Source organism: Patagioenas fasciata, chromosome 6 (genome assembly GCF_037038585.1).
Source record: "Patagioenas fasciata isolate bPatFas1 chromosome 6, bPatFas1.hap1, whole genome shotgun sequence".
In the NCBI taxonomy this organism is placed as follows: Eukaryota; Metazoa; Chordata; class Aves; order Columbiformes; family Columbidae; genus Patagioenas; species Patagioenas fasciata.
This window is the reverse complement of record NC_092525.1, coordinates 9,939,439-9,959,413: the sequence shown is the minus strand read 5'-3', so window position 1 is coordinate 9,959,413 and position 19,975 is coordinate 9,939,439. Positions and strand designations below refer to the sequence as shown.

Here is a 19,975-nt window from a genome sequence, read left to right as displayed (position 1 = left end):
CGCTCCGCCCCCGCGGAATGAACCGGCCGGACACACACGCTGGAAATGAACTTTTATTGGGTTAAATTAAAGCGGCGTTACAGGGGAAAAGGCGAGGAGACCGCAGCTCGCACCCAGCGCCATGCGCTCCTCGCACAGGCCGGTCACTGAGGGACACGCAGTGTCCGGAGCTACCCAAAAACCCCACAAATACAGCCTGAAAATGAACACCAGATCACAGCAAGTCCCAGCAGCGCATCGCTCCGTTCCACCACAGCCCAGACCAGCACTCGCTGTCCCGTTTATTTGGATTCCAGACATCATTTGTCTCTCCGGACTCAGCACCTCCTCGGGCTGGTGTCAACCACCCATCTGAAAACCCGCGGTCTGCAGCCATGAGCTCAGCAGAGAGCACATCTGGACAAGCGGATTTATCACATCTGCAGCTTTTATGGCCTCCACCACGTGTGGAGTGAACAAACCACGAGGGAGGAAGCCTGTCAGCCCCAGACAGGGGTTTTGGAGAGCACACGGGATGGAGTGGGGCAGCGGAGCAGAAAACCTGCACGGCTGGGAGAGCCTGGCCAGGGACCGGTGCTCCCAGTCTGCAGCACCCCCCTACCAGCTACCCCAGGCCAAACAAAAGCGACCACTGCACCCAGGGACCACCGTATTTTCTTAAATTAACAGGACAAGTCCATCCCACAACAGCAGTGACTACAGCAATGTGCTCCTGCCATGCAAACTGAGCAACGCCACTGGAGAGCTGTGCGCCCCAGTGCCACTGACCGACCGGCTCGGCTCCTGGGCCACGGGCGGCTACAGCGGCACACGCTGTCTCTAGCTGACAGTTCCACTAACGCTGTTGAAGAGCCTTTAAAAGTAAAGCAGACTGCAACAAAACACGTGGCAATACAATAATCCCTTAAATTTTAAGGTAAGTTAAGTTCCATACAAATCAAACTTCCAAAAATATTTCGCAAACTCTGGCATATGGCTATGATACAGTATGTACAAATAAAATACCAGAATGGTTACATTTTATTGCTAGTTTGTTTTTTTAATTATTATTATTTGGTTAAGGAATTATACCATAGTGTATAAAAGGGCATGGGAGGTGGCAAGAAACAAGTGTTGGCTTCTTGGCCTGTCAAAAGCCCAGGTTAGTTGGGTTTGGTTTTAAATACTGTGTTTTCAAACATCATTCAAAAGCATCACATCTGCATTACCCAAACAGGATAGAAGAGCAACACTGAAAGAAGCTTAGGCAATCGGCAACAGGGTTCAATTTTTCTACATTCCTTCAGAAATTCATACTTCCAGAATACAATGATTCATAAAACATCCAGTCTAAAGTTATATAAAGTCAACAATTATGAACAGGCTTCCACACAAACTGATGCTTCAGCAAGGCGGGCAACTTCAATTCACTACTCATGCAAAAAACTCCCAACAAGGTCAGCAATATTCACGAGCAAAATCATCCAACTTGGCCCTGATGTAGAGTGCAAAATAATCCCTTCTGCAAAAGCCATTTTCTATGTTCCAGAAGGTTATAAACACGCTCTGTGTTTACATCCACTAGTATCAGCAAACCCTTAAGTTCCCCTATAGGAAGGAAACCTCACTAACAAAACAGGTCTCAGTAGAGAATGCTGATGCAACTGCACATTCCTATCCTGCTTTTTATACCCTTCTGTTGGCAAGAACACAAAAGGTAAAGGTACCAAGAAGTGATCATGTCCACATTAGTCAGGAAACAGCCCACAAGTCTACTCCAGGCCTTCCCCACCTGCTCACGCTCCCAGTGACCACAAGCTTTACTCAGGACACTTCAGAGTGACCCAAACAACAGCGGATGGATGGAAGGAAGCGGCAGCATCAGCAGCCCTGTTCTTCAAAGATCTCCAGAGACCAACCAGTAAGACCATCAGCACACACTGATGGTACCCACACCCATTCAGGTACTACTCAGCAGGCTGCATTGTAGACTTTTACCTCTTAAGCATCTGTTAAAGTCGTTCAATAGCTTGCTTTTTTTTTTTAAAGAAAAACAGATAAGCTCATCTCACAAAATGTAATCTGGATGCAATACGGCAAAGCCAGAAGGATGCTGAAGTGAAAACCCAAGCACTTGGTAAGTAATTGCTCCTGTAGGTTCATGATATAAAAAACACTTTCAACTCTTCCCTCTAAAAATAAATCCTGCTATAGATGGGCATGATTTACCACTCCTGCTTTCCTCTGAGTCCACACTCATTCATGGATATACTTAGCCATAATTACAAATTTAGCTGAGGCTCTTAACACCGCTCCTTTTAGGCTCAGTCTTTCATTATAAACAGCTTCCTACCAACACAGCCCCTGATACAAACTTCCCCTTAAATATGCATAATTTACTCTGTCTCAAATATTTACAAGCAGAAGAAGCCCATCTTTACAAGACAGATTTCCTTCCGCTCTACATAAAGTGCAGCTCTCTAATTTAAGGCAAATTTCAGTGAAATATAAAACCATAGTTTTATTTTAGTATGTACACATTTTAAATTAAAACCAAAACTCCCTTGGAAAGGAAAGAACGAGAGGAAAATGTTTCCAAGTTTGGGAATTTGCTGGATTTTAACACAGTCCCAATATTATGTCCTATCGACATAAAACTTTGTAAATGTCAATAAATGCAAACGAAAGTAAAAGAGGTGGCAATGTGTACAGTAATTTAGCTCCAAAGATCAGTAAAACACTAGGAAAGTGCAGCCGTAGTTTTTCATGTCCCGTAGTTTCCTTTAGCTACAGTAGCATCCGTCAATATCACATTTCTAAATATATATCCTATACCCCTAAAGCTAATCTCAGTTCTTGTAACGAGTATTTCTCATCTCCATCTGTGTCAAATTTCTTAAAGCTCTGGGACTCTGGGGCTGTAGAGCCGAGCAGCTTTTGGAGATCTTCATGTGATAGTTTTCTATCAGCATCTTCCGTTCCTTTTTCAAACAAACTCTGAAGATCTGCAAATAGAACAAAGATTTTAAAGTAGCTCCTTTAAGTACACAGAAATAAGCTGCTCTTCCAGTTTTACTGCACTGTGTCTTACTAGCTAGTAATTAAAGCATCCCCAAGTACGCAGTTTGCCTTGTATGATGTTGCAAAATAGTTTAGGAGAAAGAAGCATGAATATTTCTGGATTAAATTACGTTAAATGTGTAAAAAGTAATCCCTATTTCTGGCCACAACTAATAGCCCATTCTACAAGCACTAAGTGCATGCAGATGCAGTTCTCCTCCACAAAAGCAAGCTCTGAAGGACTGTTGCTATACCAACAGCACAGATAAAGGGAAAAGTGTCTATTCATTTCCTGATGCAAAACATCGCCCTTTCAGTAGCTGAACAGACTGAACAGCAAGATCCAGATACCGTTCATTTGACCAGCCCGTGCTCTCTTAAAAAAATCCTAAAACATACACACTGGACTATTTCATTTTCCTTCAGCACCCTAATTCTGCCCTTGACCATTCAATCTGAGGCACATGGTATAGTGCTTTGGCAGCCAAAACAATTAAACTCACTTGTAATGCACACTCTTGTTTAAATCCTAACTTTCCTTTTACACACAAGTATTTTCTTTTAGTTTTTTGTTTGTTTAGGGTTTGCTTCAGTTATTTTTCCTTTTGAAAGGCCATAGTTCTCAAGCTTTTAAAACTGACTTCACTTCTCCTGGGATGCCTAGACACGCTACCATAATTCCAGACTTATCTCCTAAGCATTTACATGAAATACTCAGAAAAAGGTCAGCCTAGAAAGGACATACCTTCGATGCTGGCAACTCCTGGTAAGGACAGATGTCTCAGCTGTCCGTTATTCTCAGCGTTGTCATCAGCTGACCGCGAAGCCAGCCTAGAAAGGTCTGTGGGCTTTGCTGTAGTACTCAGACTACTTTCAACTGTTACAAGAAAACTTCTATTAGTCTTACTAATTCCACAGAACAATAGTTCGCAGAAACAAACACAGTCTACCAATACTTTTGGTTTTCTTTTGCATCACAGATGCTGTATGGGATAAGAACGCTGCAAAATCATTTCAGAACACAGCAGTGTTGTCCCCTTTTACCAATATTTGGAAGCACAGACGGAAGAAAACTCTTTTTGGCAGTTATACAGCTCTAATCTTTCATGCTGCACTAGGAGATGTGTATTTGTAAACCCCATTCACAAATGACTTGGAAGCGCTTTGTAATTCCCCATCTGAAAGTGCCGAACAAGCTTTATTAAGTGAATTACATCTACCCACCCGGGTTGTTTTCACCTTCTCAGCACAGGTATTTCTCTTGCCCAACAGCAAGGTCTAAACTTCCAAGTTACCGCTTAGCAAATTAACAAGCACAATTCTATCGTAATGAAGTATTTGGGATCTTCAGCACTGCCTGAATACACACAGCAACAGTGCAAAACCGACACAGGTCAGCAGAGATGCAAACTTTTCCTCCTTTGATTTTGAAAGAGCAAAAGCAGATGTTACTGAGTAGAAATTTCTACAGGTTAACCACTGTATGCCTTCAAACACAAGCTACTGGTGCATGTGAATCCTGCTGCACACCTCAAGCAGTCATAACTAGTTTTCTGGTTTAGAGCCATCACTTTCCTACCGCTTTAACCAAAATAATCTCCACCAAAAATCTCAAAGAACAGTCTAAATTATCCTCCTTCACTAATTATTCTTTGAATTACACAGGGAATGTTCAGGTTTATGGCTTACTGTTGCAACACATCCTCACCATTCTGTGATGTCTCCGTGGGTCTGTCATTTTCAGGCTTGCCTGTGAGAGCGTTGATCAGCTGAAGCGTTTCTTTCCTTTTTAATACCTGAGAATCTCTAGTTCCTGTTTCCTGCATATGTAGGGAAAAAACAACAACTTACAAAGCAGCCCTTCAGCAGATCAGGAAAATAAGTAATTTAAAATATATAAGTACTTTTGAGTGACTTGAAGGTCTCTAGGCTGATCAAGTTTAAAATTATAAACAAGGTTTAAAAATAAAACATCTATGGAAATATGTAAGGAATAATTTCACATGTTCTGTAAGAAAAAAATAGAATCAGTCCCTCAACTTGAAAAGTAGGCAACTATGTTGCAGACACTAATTTCAAAATAACTTGACATTTAATTTCTGTAGTTCTTATGTAAATGAACAAGACTGAAAAATCATAATATTAAACAGTCAAACATGCTTGGAACAAACATTTATACATTAATTGAATTGCGTGATTGTTTTAGATGTTTGCCTGCAGCACTGACTACCTTCTGCCGAAGTAAAACGACCACATTTTTTAATCTGGAGCTTTTACTTCTTTTTTGAGTGGGTTCCAAATGATAAATTGATTTCACATCAGTCTAAGCCCAGAACAGACAGTGCAGCCAGTTCAGCCACCTGCCCTATTTCCAGGAGCTGGAAACCTCAGCAGCAGCACCACCTCTCATCCCCAGCCCACAATCTGGTGATTCAGTTCATCTGTTCAACTCACCCACAGCCAATCACCAGATCATTACCAAGAGGTGACTTCCATCAATTCCCAGACTCCACTAGTGCAAAGCTTCCCTAAGTCAACCTACGAAAGTTTTTAAACCTGGATAAACGCCATAACCCCATTTGCGGTGTAAACCCACAATAGTTAGGCTGGTTTTGCTGACAGCACAGCAATGGGAACACAGCTGGTGCCAGAGTCCTCTGCTCCACCGGATCGTGGTCTGAACCTCCCAAGATTCCTTCAGCTTCACGGAAGGATAATAGAGCAGCTCCGCTGTGTTATCCCACACGTAGTCAGAACAGCAAGACTTTAAACTATTACTTCTCTCCTAATTTACTTCCTTCCTCTAAAATGGTGTGAATAAGCTGTCCTCCTACTCTGGACTCTTAAAAGAGACCAGATCAGATTAGCCTGCTTGCAGATCTTTCCTCAATTTAGTCTCATTTAAAATATGATTATACAGACAATGACACGTTCTACTAATTCAGTGTAATTTGTGTTTCCCTGCTTTACCTTTTCTTCTTTATCTGAATGACTTTCATTATCTAGTTGATCTTCGTTTTGTGTTTTTCGAGAGGTAGTTGCATCATTCCCCTACAACAAAACAATCAAGGAGAGCAGAGTTTACTCATATGCTTATTTCCTACAGTTAGAGTTTCTTTCCTTCAAATTTGGCAGGCATGAAGCAGGAAATACAAACAGAACAACTACATGCTAGAATAAACATGAAGGCAGTGGATTATGTAGTTTACCACAGCAACATCGGTATGTTCCTTGTTACTAAACATACAGAACACATTCTCAGTATGGAATAAAGAGAGCCCTGGAAGGATCCACAAATATATTTAGTATTTTTTAGTATTTAAGCACCAAAGAACAATCCAGAGGCCTGCGTGGCTCCTCCTTAACACCCCCTTATGTGCCAGAGTGCTTTCCTGAAACATAGTTAAACAGGTTTGTGAATCCTGCCCCATTAAGCAGTTGCCCAAGTCTTAAATGTCTCAGTGTTTAGACATTTTTCTGTAGATTCTACAGGGAAGAAATGACTGCTGCAGAGATACCCTTAACATTTGTTATCTGTTCAGAATGAGAAAATATCCAGCCTTTTAAGATTAAATCCTGAGTGTCTCAAGCTCCATGCTGACATTTTCTTTAGTTTGACAAGCTGTATCTGTAGCTTATAGGAAGTATTGAAGCTACCAGCCTGAGCAGACACCCCCAGTCATCAAATACTTACCACACCGATAGACAAGTTCTCTCTTTTGTCCAGATTATTCACAGCAAGGGCAGAGTTTTCTAACAGCATAACCCTCTGGCTGAGGTTACCAATGGCTGAATCCACATTTAGAAGCTTGATGTCATTCAGCTTTTGGTACACCAGTACAGTGTTATTTAGTTCCTCCAAAGCTGTGTGCAGTGACTGGCTGTCCTGAAATACAAAACACGTTGGTTTACTCAACCTCCGCAGCAATCTTGCTATTTACATGGTGACTGACCCAGTTTAACTGGACAGACTATAGACTGGTTCTCCACAGACACCACTGAAAACATCCAACTGGAAACTTTCAGAAAGTTACAGAATCACACAGAATCCCAGAATGTCAGGGACTGGAAGGGACCTGGAAAGCTCATCCAGTGCAATCCCCCCATGGAGCAGGAACACCCAGCTGAGGTTCCACAGGAAGGTGTCCAGGCGGGTTTGAATGTCTGCAGAGAAGGAGACTCCACAACCTCCCTGGGCAGCCTGGGCCAGGCTCTGCCACCCTCACCAGGAAGAAGTTTCTTCTCAAATTTAAGTGGAACCTCCTGTGTTCCAGTTTGAACCCATTACCCCTTGTCCTATCACTGGTTGTCACTAAGAAGAGCCTGGCTCCATCCTCCTGACACTCAACCTTTCCATATTGATCCCCATGAATGAGTCACCCCTCAGTCTCCTCTTCTCCAGCTCCAGAGCCCCAGCTCCCTCAGCCTTTCCTCACCCGGGAGATGCTCCACTCCCTTCAGCATCTTGGTGGCTGCGCTGGACTCTCTCCAGCAGTTCCCTGTCCTGCTGGAACTGAGGGGCCACAACTGGACACAAGATTCCAGGTGTGGTCTCCCCAGGGCAGAGCAGAGGGGCAGGAGAACCTCTCTGACCTACTGACCACCCCCTTCTAACCCACCCCAGGTACCACTGGCCTTCCTGGCCACAAGGGCCCAGTGCTGGCTCATGCTCACCCTGCTGTCCCCAGGACCCCCAGGTCCCTTTTCCCTACACTGCTCTCTAATACTGGAACCTGGAACCAAGTTATTCCAGCTTTCAAAGTTGGAAACTGAGATTCTTCCTCAGGGCAAACCTCTTTGTTGCTAATGTAATCACTTCAGCTGTGCCAGCAAACACAGAAAGCCTATTCATCTCATTTTCCAGGGCAAGCTTAGTAACCACATCAACTCTTTTTCCCATGAAAGCACATACCAGGCATATTTATACACAAGATTCATTTTTGAGGAAATATTGACTGTTTTAAAGGTAAATAAACACAATCCTTCCATTCCATGCCATTCACCTAAACACCCATGTATTATTTCTTTTTTTGCTGCTTAATCCCTGCTTTCCACACCTCATTACAGCGCAGGTGACTCAATACGTGCCACTCCCAAGTTTGCACAGATTGGCAATAAAATCCATTCGATAAGGCACTTTTAACTCATTTAAATTTACATAAGCAAAGTACACCTAAAATTAGTTTGATATTTGTTTGTCTTTTTACTCCTCACCCAGCTAAAACACACAAAAATACTCTCAGACTAGAATACTTTCCTGTTTGCACATCAACAGGAACAAATTACAGCAAAATTATCTCATTTTATCTTGAAGGATGCTATCTATATCGTCTGGATAAAACCCATACTTTTTTGTAAACTACAATACTGCAAAACACAAGAAAAGTATCAGTGGTACTGGTACCAATATTCATTATGCAAGGGAGAAAAATACCTGTTTGCAATTCTCTGTCTGATTTCTCTCAGTCCTTGGCACAACAGTGGAGGGAAGTGAAGGTATCTGCTTTAGTTCCTTCTAAGGAAATAAGTAGAAAGTTATATTATCAAACACCTACAAAAACAATACTAAGCTTTTAATAACTGGCAGGTTGCAGCTGAGGATGTTTTGCTACAGTTATGGTCAATCATGTGTTGCACCAGGCTAATACAGAGTTTTCTCTTCCAAACACATAAGGTCCAAATTTATTTCAAGTAAACCTTCCAAATTAGCTCTTCTCCCTTCAATGAGCTACGACACACATTTCAGTGCTACCACTGTCCTATCTGCAATGTTTTCATAGCACTCGCTGACTGAATCAGGTCTTACAACATGCCTGATGCAGATTTTTATCTGCAAGTATTCTTAAAGTAATGTTGTATTGCAGTCTAACTGAAAAACCCTTTTTTTATTGAGTCAGTTAACCGCAAGCAAGAGGTCAGTATAAATACAGTGAGTAGTCTGCGGTAAAGATGGTCAGGATAAAGAAGTGCAATAAGGACCAATGATTCTGGCTCCAGGGAAATATATACTTGGTACCATATAGGAGATGCCTCAGAGATTAGAAAATCAGCTTATTCACGTACCAACCAACACCCACTGAAACTTCAATAGTATTTTGAAAGCATAAGGCAAGAACTCCATACAGTTCTTAAACGTGCTTCATGTCAGGCAGGTCATCGTTAAAACAGTGTTAAATTAGTACATGTTCTTACCACGTCATTCTGAAGTATTTCTATGGATTTCTTGTATTCTTCAATAACTGTCTGTATGTTTTCAACATCGTGAGAAACACTGGTAAGCGTGCTACCTATGTTCGCTACAGTCTGGAACAAAGAAGATGAGAGAAATCTCAGCCTTCCTCCAACTGCACTGTCCCAATCGACCAAACACGATGGTTTGTCAGTGAAACTGCAGGCAGACTGCCACAAAAATATGCATATGAAGTATGTGGAACTTTCTTTGCAGACAAAACTGCAAATTATACCCATCACATCTCAGGCCACATTCAACACCATAAAAGCTTAAGCTGGATAACCAAAACTATGGGTTTGCTACTCCCACAACAATACAGATGTTCTGGCATCAATTAAAAAAAGTAATCCTGATATGAAGACATCTTACTTCCACTCTACATGGAGCATTTGTATTGAACACAAGGATGCTGACACCTCCAATTTAGCCTGCCTTAACTGCCTTTCAGGGCTACCCACAGACACACCACACACTGAAAAAAGAGTCTGCCAAAGGCTGCAGATCAGATTTTCAAACAAGTATTGCCTTTCGTAAAATGAAATAATAGCTCTGAAGCATCAGGAAAGCCTCCATGAATCCTGCAGGTCCAGTCAGTCTGCTCTGACCACCGCCAGCCCCTGCCTTCACCTGTGGGAACTCCCCCTAACCCAGGTCTAACTTGAGGAAGTAACTTCTGTAGAGCTGTGCTGGTGTTTGGGCAGCAGACAGCAAAGCAGCCACAGTCAGACTGTCAGCCAGGACATCCACAAACACTTGGAAGTTACAGTAACAGGACAGAGCATGCCCCTGTATTTTATTCAATCATTAAATCAAACAGAACCCATCTAAAAATCCCCTTTTCCTACGACCCTGTTATGTTCATAAGTTCTTAAGGCACTGAAGTGATCCTCTAGCGACCCAGACTACATTCAAACAATATCCACACAATATCATCTTCCTCCAGCGGTTCATTTTGCACGTCTGAACGCAGGCTCTGTAAACCAACTCTGTGCACTGAAGAACCTCAGGACACCTGGGGCACGTTTCATCAGCCTGAACAAAAGCTGCTGTCCCAGCAGGCAGCTCCCCCTTTCCAGGAACAGTACATACAGGGAAAAAAGGCTTAAGAAAACCAAAATCCTGTTCTAAGAATAGCAGCCTTTCCATAGAATCATTTGGATTGAAAAGAACGTTTAAGATTGAGTCCAACCATTAAGCTGACACTGCCAACTCCACCACTAAACCATATGCCTAAGCACCACATCTACACATCTTTTAAACACCTCCAGGGATGGTAACTTAACCACCTCCCTGGGCAGTCTGTTCCAATGCTTGACCATCTTTTTGGCCACCTGGGCACATGCTGGCTCATGTTCAGCTGCTGTCACCAACACCCACAGATCCTCTTCCCCCAGGCACTTTCCAGCCACTCTTCTCCCAGCCAGTAGCACTGCCTGGGGCTGTTATGACCCAAGTGCAAGACCCAGCACTTGGCCTTGTTAAACCTCATGCAACCGGCCTCAGCACAACAATCCAGCCAGTCCAGATCCCTCTGCATGGCCAGTCTACCCTCCAGCAGATCAACACTGCACCCAACTTGGTGTCATCTGCAAACTTACTGAGGGTGCACTTCATCCTTTCATCCAGACCATTGATAAAGAGATTAAACAGAACTGGCCCAAATACTGAGCCCTAGGGAACATCGCTCATGATCGCTGCCAAGTGGATTTAACTCCATTCACAACTCTTTGGGTCTGGCCATCCACCCAGCAAAGAGTACATCTGTCCAAGGCATGAGCTGCCAGTTTCTCCTGCAGAATGCTGTGGGAGACAGTGTCAAAGGCTTTACTAAAGTCTAAGCACACCACATCTACAGCCTTCCTCTCATCCACTAAGTAGGTCACCTTGCCATAGAAGGAGATCAGGTTGGTCAAGCAGGACCTGCCTTCCACAAACCCATGCTCACTGTGCCTGATCTCCTGCTTTTCCTGTACGTGCCGTGTGATGGCACCCAAGACGATCTGCTCCATAACCTTCCCTGGCACCAAGGTCAGGCTGACAGGCCTGTATTTCCCCAAATCCTCCTTCCAGCCTTTCTTCAGCATCACATTTGCGATGCTCCAGTCAACTGGGACCCTCCCAGTTAGCCAGGACCGCTGATAGATGATTTATTCCAATAAGACAGGTAATTCCAAAGACAGATGGATGCAATGGACAGCTGAGTAGGATATTTTTCACCAGGGCTATCAATAGCTGGGTTACCAACCCACAACCACCGAAGCTCTCCTGTGTGGCAGGAGGTGGTGCAGCATGCACACAGAGGTCAAAAAGAAGTCCAAGTCTTGAAACTTACGTTTTTTCATTAACATGACACTTACAAACCATTAAAACTATCGTATTTAAACTTTCACATAGTTTTTCTACATTCAACACCTCACAATATACCTCCTGGAAGGAATCCAGCTGTCTTTACTATATCAACCTTCTAAAACATAAATGCAAGTAAGATGGCATCAAGAGAGCAGTGGCAACAGATGCCACGTCTTAACACTTCCCTTAGAGACTGGAAAGAACTCAAAAGTTCCCAAGATCTTTGATTTTCACGATGTGAAAATGACTTATTTCACCATGACAAAGCCTTGCTGTTCAGCAGATCGCAGCAAGCTGAAACCTGCCGGTCCTAACACTGTGCCCCGACAGTAGTGAAGGCAGCAAGATGATAACAAGGTTTTTCTGTATTTTATACATATAAAAACTAGGTGCAGATTCCAGACTAGGTACTACCTTAAGACTTCTGATATAACACAGTGGAAATCCAGCATGTTCACAACAGTGAATTAGAAGCTTAGGAAATAGCTTTGTACTCCTCCCAGAAAAAGAAATCCTAGCAGCCTGATCAGCCAAACCACACTAACTGCTTTGCATTAGACTAGCTTGTTAATTATACATTAATTTTGAAAAGATAACAAATGAGAAGTGGAAACTCATAAAAGCCACAAAGACTGGACTGACATTAAGTGTTAGCCCAATATAAATGTTTATGGCTAAATAAACAGAACTGCCATGGAAAAGCCAGGGAAGTTTCAACAAGCCATTCTTTGTACCAAAATAAACAGGACAGTTCTTTGGTAAAGAATTCTCAGCTAAGGTACAGAGTAAGACACTGGATTAACAGCAGTCACCTTAGCAGTAATCATGTGCCACCCAGCAGGGCCCCACCTTTCAAGGGATTGCCAGAAAACCATCCCTGTTACAACTCATGTTTTGCTGTGCATGTACAGAACAACAAGGGAACTCCCACACTGATGTTCCAGCCCACCGCTCCCAAGTTACACCCCTACCCACCTCAAGACTGCAAATGCAGAGTCAGATGTAGAACTATACACTGCTCAAGACGAGGAAGTTCCCATAAAGCTATTCATTTTGTTTTCCAATCACAAAAAGCTAAACAAACCACCTGTTTGCAAGCAGAGCTGTAAAACTGCAGACAGACTTTTTGCAAGTGTCTTAAATGATGTTAAGATTAGCAAGCTGAAGGAAAGCAACCAGAAAGATCAGCTCTGAGGTAAAGCAGCAACAATATAATACAAACAAATCCATCTCCAGAAAGTGACAAACAATGCCTTTAATTTTTTTACCTGCCATACATTATCATAGGACCATACAATACCATGTGTATGAAGTGCAGTCTGAAAACAAGAGAAGCAAATATTCCTCACATGCAAGTCAGGTAATTCCTGTTGTCACTGCTGTCCCCAAGGGCCCAGCTGCAGCTTAGCAGCACAGAACGTGTCTAGCAACAGCCACATTCGCAGTACTTGCCTTCTGAAGTTTCTCTACTGTGAGAGGAAGAGAAATCAGATCCGGAGCAGACTTGATGTTGTTTTTGAGATGATTTACTGTTGAGGTCAATAGCGATATCTAAAAACGAAGAGGAATATTTAGAATTAGTCAACATAGTCTTGATTCTGATCTTCTCCAATACTAATGACTCCATTTGTAACATTAAAACATCAGGCAAGACAAAATTATATATGTACACACACAAAACACCCCTGTCTCTGGGTTATAAGTCCTGCAAAGGCTACATTAAAAATATTCTGCCTCTTGCAACAGGAGCAAGGACTCTTTTTTTTCAACTGAATGAAAGCATTTAAGGCCCTTTTCAATAAGGTAACCTCTGCCCATTTTACATTCTTCACCTTAGAGAGAGGCTGTTGCTCAAGACAGATTTAAAAAATTACACAAAAAGCCTTTACATGGAAGAAACAGTCATCTACTTTTGTATTTAGCAATCAAAGCTGCCTGGCAAAACCCAGTGAACACGCAACTTCTCCAGCTGAGCGACAGGCAACAAGTTTATGTCTCATCCAAACCTTCTGCCGCAGAGGTGGAACAGTGCCAATCCAGGCACAGCAGTCAGCTCAACTTCTGTCAGCTGTTTGAGAAGTCATTCAATGGGTCTTCAATATCAGTTATTCATTCCAATTGAGAGGTTGGCAAATAAATTAAAAACAACTACGTGCTAGTCATTCATTGCTTACACTATCGCTTTAAGATCAATTTGTAGCCATCAGTTGTCAAAACAAAGAAAAATAATTTTGTTCTCACATTCGACAACACAAAAGTAGAGCAGATACAACTCACTTTCTTCTGGTTAAAAAAGTTGTTTCGCAAGCTGAGGACATGGGCAAGACTCTAGTTGTACATGAGGCCAAACTTGATAAGCTGGCTTGTGGGCTTCCTGGTTGCACAGCTGTGAATATTGGCTGAAATAACTCCCAGCAGCACACCCCAAACAATTCATGGAAAAAAACAGGAACTAAACGTTGATCCCCAGAAGAGTTGGCTCACCCTGGAACCAGACCCTGAAGTAACTCCAGGCTTTGCAAGAACCATGTGCAAGTATCTTTAATATCCAGCTGCAGATGACAGCATCTTAAACGCTGAATGAAGTACCTCAATATCTGCGGATAATGCATACTCTCAGATGCCGAAGAAAGCAAGTCAAATTTTCAAATATATTTATGTGCCACGTTAAGCACTTCAGCGCTGCACAGGACTGAAAAAAACCTAAACTGAGCAGGCACCTCACTCTTAGAAACTAAACCCAAAGCACCAGCGCTGGGGAGAGTTCCCCATGCATATCTCTCGGTACCACTAACCGTGAGCAGCTCTGAACTTTCACTCTGAGGCAAAATTCCCAAAAGAGCCTTGCTGGATGTCTGCTTTGCAGCGTGAGTTAATAGATCAGCTGCGGAAACAGCTTTCTGTTAAGTGGCTTAGTTCTAGCCATATAAACAGAGCTAAGATTTACACCAGCTCAGATTCCAAGTGTGTATTAGCAGATTTTACACTCACAAGGCACCAGTACTTCATTTGTAGCAACACGAACTTGCACTGATTGCAACTCCTTTCAAGGCTTATGAAACATTTGCGAACACCTCCGAAATATCAAATCTCTTATCATAACCGCCACAATTTGGCAGAAAAATTCAGAACTGCACAGTCCTCAGGTTCTTTCAAGTCCTTCTACCAGCTGCATAATTTCTCCTCTTCTCAATCAGCCTCAAACTTTTTTTGCTTGTTTAATGAGGCTTATACTCCATTTTAACTTTCGAAGTTCAGCGTATGGCCACAGAAGTCCTTAGATAAAAGCTCAGTGCCGAAAATGAAAATAACTTCTGTACAAATAAGTTTGAATGGAAAGTTTTACTATTTCTCAAAACCAAACATTGATCCCTCTCACCTGTTTATTGATCTCTGTGATATTGATCCAAATTTTATTTAGCCCCAGTTCTCCAGTCTCAATTTGTTCTAGTTGCTTTTGCTTCTGTACCAAGTCTTCATTCAGTTTAGGAATTTCTTGGAATGACGTCTTTTGATTAGATTCCACTAAAAAAACATGAAAAAAATCATTGAATTTGCTTTTCTAAACAAAAAATCCCAAAAGACCAGGTAAACAATGTTGAAAGGAAAACAAAACTACAAGCAGCAACATCTACAGCAGTGAAAGAAGGTAATAAGAGTTTCTACATATGGGTTTACTGCCAATTCAGAATTAAGTGTTTGTTCAGAAAGACAGCTCTTTTTTGTTCAAAGAGTCATAACGTCTGCAGAGAGAACCCAGAGAGCTCGTACTAAATTTAACACTTTGCAATAGTTCTGTCATTCTGGCAAGCCTCAGCAGGTCTTTATTTAGTGCAGTGATTTTACATCACTCTCACAGAAGGACATGAAATAGTAATGGGACTGTAAATAAGAACTGCCAACAGCACCAGGGCAAAGGAGGTACGTGAAATGAAACTTGGTGCCCTTCTCAAGTCTGCAAAGGGGCTGCTGATGAAGAAGTGAATTCCAAAGAGATTAACGTGATTACAGTTGTTCCACGTGACAGAAGGACAACTGAGAAAGAACATACAAGCCTACACACTAGCATCTGTTGGTAAACAAATCAGTAAACAAGGTCCCTGGAAATCATGTAGTTATTACTGCAATTAATACTGCAGGAAGAGGGAAACACGCAGCACAAATCAGTCTAAGTGAGCCTCAGAAATGCAGCTCTTCCAGGTCTGCAGTGACTAAGCTGTTTAGCTGCAAGCACTGTTAGGCAATCCTAAATCCCTGGCTCTGAGAAACAAATAAGCAAAGGTTTGGAGAGGGAGATGATAGTCCCCCAAACCCTGCACCTCCACCCTGTAAGGCAGCAGTGGAATCCTCCACAACACATCACCATCATTCAGACCACAGACTGCCAAGGGCAGTGGGACCTACGTGGTACATCGCTGGCAGTTCCCAGAACAAATTTGCTTCTGTGACCCACCCAGTCAAATGGGGAAGCTTTTGGGAGTGCATACCCGAATACACACAACTGGAAAGTCGTGCGTGGTCAAAAACCCACCTCGTTTTTCTTGAAGCAAGTCCTAAGAGTCATTCCTAGGTACAGAGTCATCTGCATGGGTCACTCAAGACCCAAATAACTTCTTCAGTTAAGTAAGTCCTTGAAAAGTGTATTTTAGCCAAAACAGACTGAGAGCTAATTGTGCATTTGACACAAACAGTTCACATTGAAGCTGATGCTGCAGAGGCTTTAGCAGACAAATTATTTTTTGTTTTGCCTTTCTGTGTGTAGTAACACTAAACTTAACCTTCCTAGCACTGCAAAAAGAAAAATCCTAACTGTTAAATGTATTCTTAGCATCATCACTAACAACTGAAGGGAAACATTACCATAACTTCACCCTACTCCAAACATACTGGATGCAAAGATGTTTTATTTTTAAAAAGCACTCATACCATACTCGGTTTGTTCAAAGGATAGCAGAACGTTAACAAAAACTGCCACAGGACTCTGCTCTTACGGGGAAAAACATGGACAAACATGCAGAGGAGGAATAGCTTTCTCCACCCCTCCTGTAGCACAGATGGATGCCATGCATGTTCCTCCATCTACCCACACACCTCACCAAAGCACAGTGTTACCTTCTGGATCCAGGTTACTCTTGCCGGCTGTTTCTTGTGTTTTAATGCTCTGCTTCATTACAAGACTCCTGTCCAGCTTCTGGGCATGCTATTATAGTGGCAAGGAAATCTGAGACCATTTTATCACTAGACCAACTATTAAATAAATGCACAGCTTTTCTATCAGGGCTATCACGGAGAAAACAAACACATCTGTAATTGCCAGATGGTAAGCCCAAAGAGAACGACTGCTGTAACAAAGAGGTCTGTGTAAAACTGGAATGTCAAAACCTAACTACACCAAAGCCAACAAATGTTGTCATTGTGCAAAACTTTTACTGCCAGTACATACTTAAGGCAGAGCAGTCCGTGGGGAGCAGCATTTACCCAGAACACAGGAACAGCCGCTGCAGAGCTGTTCAAAATGCTCCCAGTCACAAAGCAGCGCCTCTAACTGAAGGAACCCTCCCGAACTGGCAGATGGCAGTCACAACTGGCTTTCAGAGTTCAGTACCAGTTCACATAAAGGCACATCTGTCAGCAACACCACCTCGCTCCCAGCCAGCAGGTTCCAGCTTGGCAGACAACTCCCACCTCACAGCAGAGTTACACACCCCAACACGACACATTTCCTCAATACCTCTTTTACCACAAGCAAATCAAGCCCTCTGCTTACTTCGAGCCCTAGCAAACTCCTGGTTTTACCAGCCTTATTTTTAAGGTCACCTGCAACTCCTGGGCACAAAATCTCTACGACAAGTACCAAAGCTATGGGACAAAATCCGCAGTCAACAGCGGTGCTCCTCATGGAAAACATAACTACACAGCTTTCCTGAACCAGCTAGAGACCACCTGAATGCTTAAGCTTCACTCTTCTGCTCCATTCACACAGCTCCTCAGCTTATCCTTGCCTCTTTCAACATATAGGATATTAATTGCTACTAAAATAAGGCACCAAAATGTATCTTGTATCCACAGGTGAGGTACAGAGAACAGAGAGCACGTGTTACACGGAAATCTCACCATTTGTTATACGTCAGCACTACAGAAGTACGATTTCAATACTGTAACATGGACAAGGAAAACATGAGGTTTAGAAGCAAAATGCTTCACGTTAAGTCCATACTTCAAAGTATTAAACATGAAGTAACTTCACACCATATGCAACACAAGGTAAAAGTTGAACAAGAACAGGTCAGTGCAAACAAGATAAACATTCAAAGAATACAAAGAAAAACAACACCAAAGCAACATTCAAATTGGAGTAATGCTACAGTAAGTATCAGATGCTTTTGAAAGAGCTCAAGAACATTGTTTTCCATTACTTTAAGGGATGCATCAAAATCCCCTATACTGCTTTTATGGGGCTGATCAGAACTTTTTAAATAGGGTTTTCTTTGGAAGAGAACGTTCCCAAGACCAAAGTCAGGAATTTTAGAAATGCATGTACAAGCAACTACAGGCTCAACTAGTCCAGCCTCCTGCTCCTCAGAATATAGAAAGCAAGCAAGAATACATAACATTTGCCTTAGATTCGCCCAGCCTCTGAGTGTTTTTGGCTCAGAGGACTCCTCAATTCAGGGACAGTTCGCCTACTCAGCACTTTCGGACTTTGAATAAGTGGGCAACTAAAGCTCTTCGCACTGTCCAAAACAAACATGAAATAGTGCGGTTACACTGAGACTTACTAGTTCGAAACTTCTCCTTTATGGCATCCAGATCCTCCTTGAGAGCCACCTGCATCCAGACCAAGCCAACGCATGCTACCACACAAGCGGCGAGAATGACAAACGCACATAATGGGTAACAGAATTTGCAGCATCGTAGATAGTCTCCTCTGGGTAAAACAAAAATAACAGATTGTTAATATCCCACAATACTTATAAAAGTTTTAGCTATTGATCTATCAAAGTAAAGGACAGTGCTGGAACAGCACACGTTTTGGCTGACAAGAGTTTCCAAGAATAAATAAGGCTACGCAGTGAGATCAGGGCTATTACTCTGTTCAGTTTATCCTCAGGAGGCACATCCAGCACATTTAAGAGCAGCTGTTAGGTTTCCCTTACTAAAATTTCCTGCTCTGCTCACATAAACTTATGTTAGGAACATCTGCTCAATAGCTTGGAAAGCCAGATTCAAGAAAGGGTATTACCATAATGTTACGACAAGGACTTCTAGATTACCCTAAACTGCGAAAGCTGAAGTTTCTCTGCGACATGCCTACTTTTAGTAATTCTTAGAAGTCCATTAATAAACTAAAAAGCTTATTTATTGGCAAAAGCACGCCGTGTCCGCAACAAAACCAGCATCAGCGTGCAGGTACAGGACTGTGCCATCCCGGACACACGGGAACAACCACACTTGACATTCCAAGCAACTGCTCCCGAGCTGCTCTAAGGGTTCAAGTTGTGGTGAGCACAAAAACAGAAAAGAAAAAAACACATAAAAAAGGAAAAAAGCCAGAGGACGGTTCAGATCTACTTCCATCCCCCACCAAGCGACCTGTTGAGCCAGACAGGTTCCCCGCAGCTCCAGCTCTTTCCTGGCAGCCCCCGGTGCCCCACAGCCGCCTCCAGCTCCGCCCCGGAGCCCGGCGCTGAGGCGCGGCGGGGGCCAGAGCCCCAGGCGGGCAGGCCCGGGCCGGGTCCCGGCGGCAGCCCCGGGACTCACTTGCCGCAGCGGCCCCGCGCTCCCACCGCCGCGAACTCGTCCTCCTCGGAGCTGGACTCGGAGTCAGAGGCGGGTGGCTCGGTGCGCAGCAGCCGGTGGCCCGAGCCGTTCTTGAGGGATTTCTTCCTGCGGCCGTCGGCGGCCAGGCCGATGAGGGCGTTCAGCTCCTTCCGCTTCTTCATCTTCTTGTGTGGTGGCGCGGTCGGCGGCTGGCTCCCGCCTCCCTCCTCCGCCGCCGCCGCGGCGGCCGCCGCCAGCGCGCCCCGGCTCGCCAGCCTGCGGCCCGGCCGCGGCTACAGGCGCTCGGCGGGGCCGCGGCCGCTGTGTCCCCGCCGGCCCCGCGGCAGCTCGCCCGGCCCCGCTACCGCCGCCCGCCCCGCCCGCGCCATGGCTGCTCCCGGCGCCGTCGCGGCCCGCCCACTCCACCTGCAAGCAAGCAGCGTTCCTATTGGACAGCGCGGGGCCGCCCCCCTTGGGCTTTAAAGGCCCAGGCCCGCGATCCGCGGGGGCGGAGAAACGTGTGGAGGTGTGGGGGTTCGAGACCCGCCCTCGGCAGGTGAAGGATGCCGGTACCCCCCTCCCCGCTTACCTTCG

At 43.8% G+C, this 19,975-nt stretch overlaps 1 protein-coding gene across 1 annotated transcript; it reads right to left on the bottom strand.

Annotated features, from left to right (window-relative positions):
* Positions 1 to 39: 39 nt before the first annotated feature.
* Positions 40 to 19,707, bottom strand: EFCAB14 (EF-hand calcium binding domain 14). Its single transcript, XM_065842379.2, has 11 exons — positions 19,382 to 19,707; positions 18,400 to 18,548; positions 15,000 to 15,145; positions 13,073 to 13,171; positions 9,232 to 9,342; positions 8,474 to 8,554; positions 6,734 to 6,925; positions 6,010 to 6,090; positions 4,748 to 4,859; positions 3,785 to 3,916; positions 40 to 2,984 (listed from the first exon to the last, which is right to left on the bottom strand). The coding sequence occupies exons 1-11, from the start codon at positions 19,561 to 19,563 to the stop codon at positions 2,809 to 2,811; spliced, it is 1,461 nt and encodes a 486-aa protein (XP_065698451.2). The 5' UTR covers positions 19,564 to 19,707; the 3' UTR covers positions 40 to 2,808.
* Between the last annotated feature and the right edge of the window lie 268 nt (positions 19,708 to 19,975).

Coding starts and splice junctions, on each gene's coding strand:
- EFCAB14 (XM_065842379.2), bottom strand. CDS start 19,563: ATGAAGAAGCGGAAGGAGCTGAACGCCCTCATCGGCCTGGCCGCCGAC. Junction 9,343..13,072: donor CAGTAGAGAAACTTCAGAAG/GCAAGTACTGCG, acceptor TCTTTGTTCCAG/ACTGTAGCGAACATAGGTAG. Junction 6,091..6,733: donor AGAACTTGTCTATCGGTGTG/GTAAGTATTTGA, acceptor GTTTTGTTGTAG/GGGAATGATGCAACTACCTC.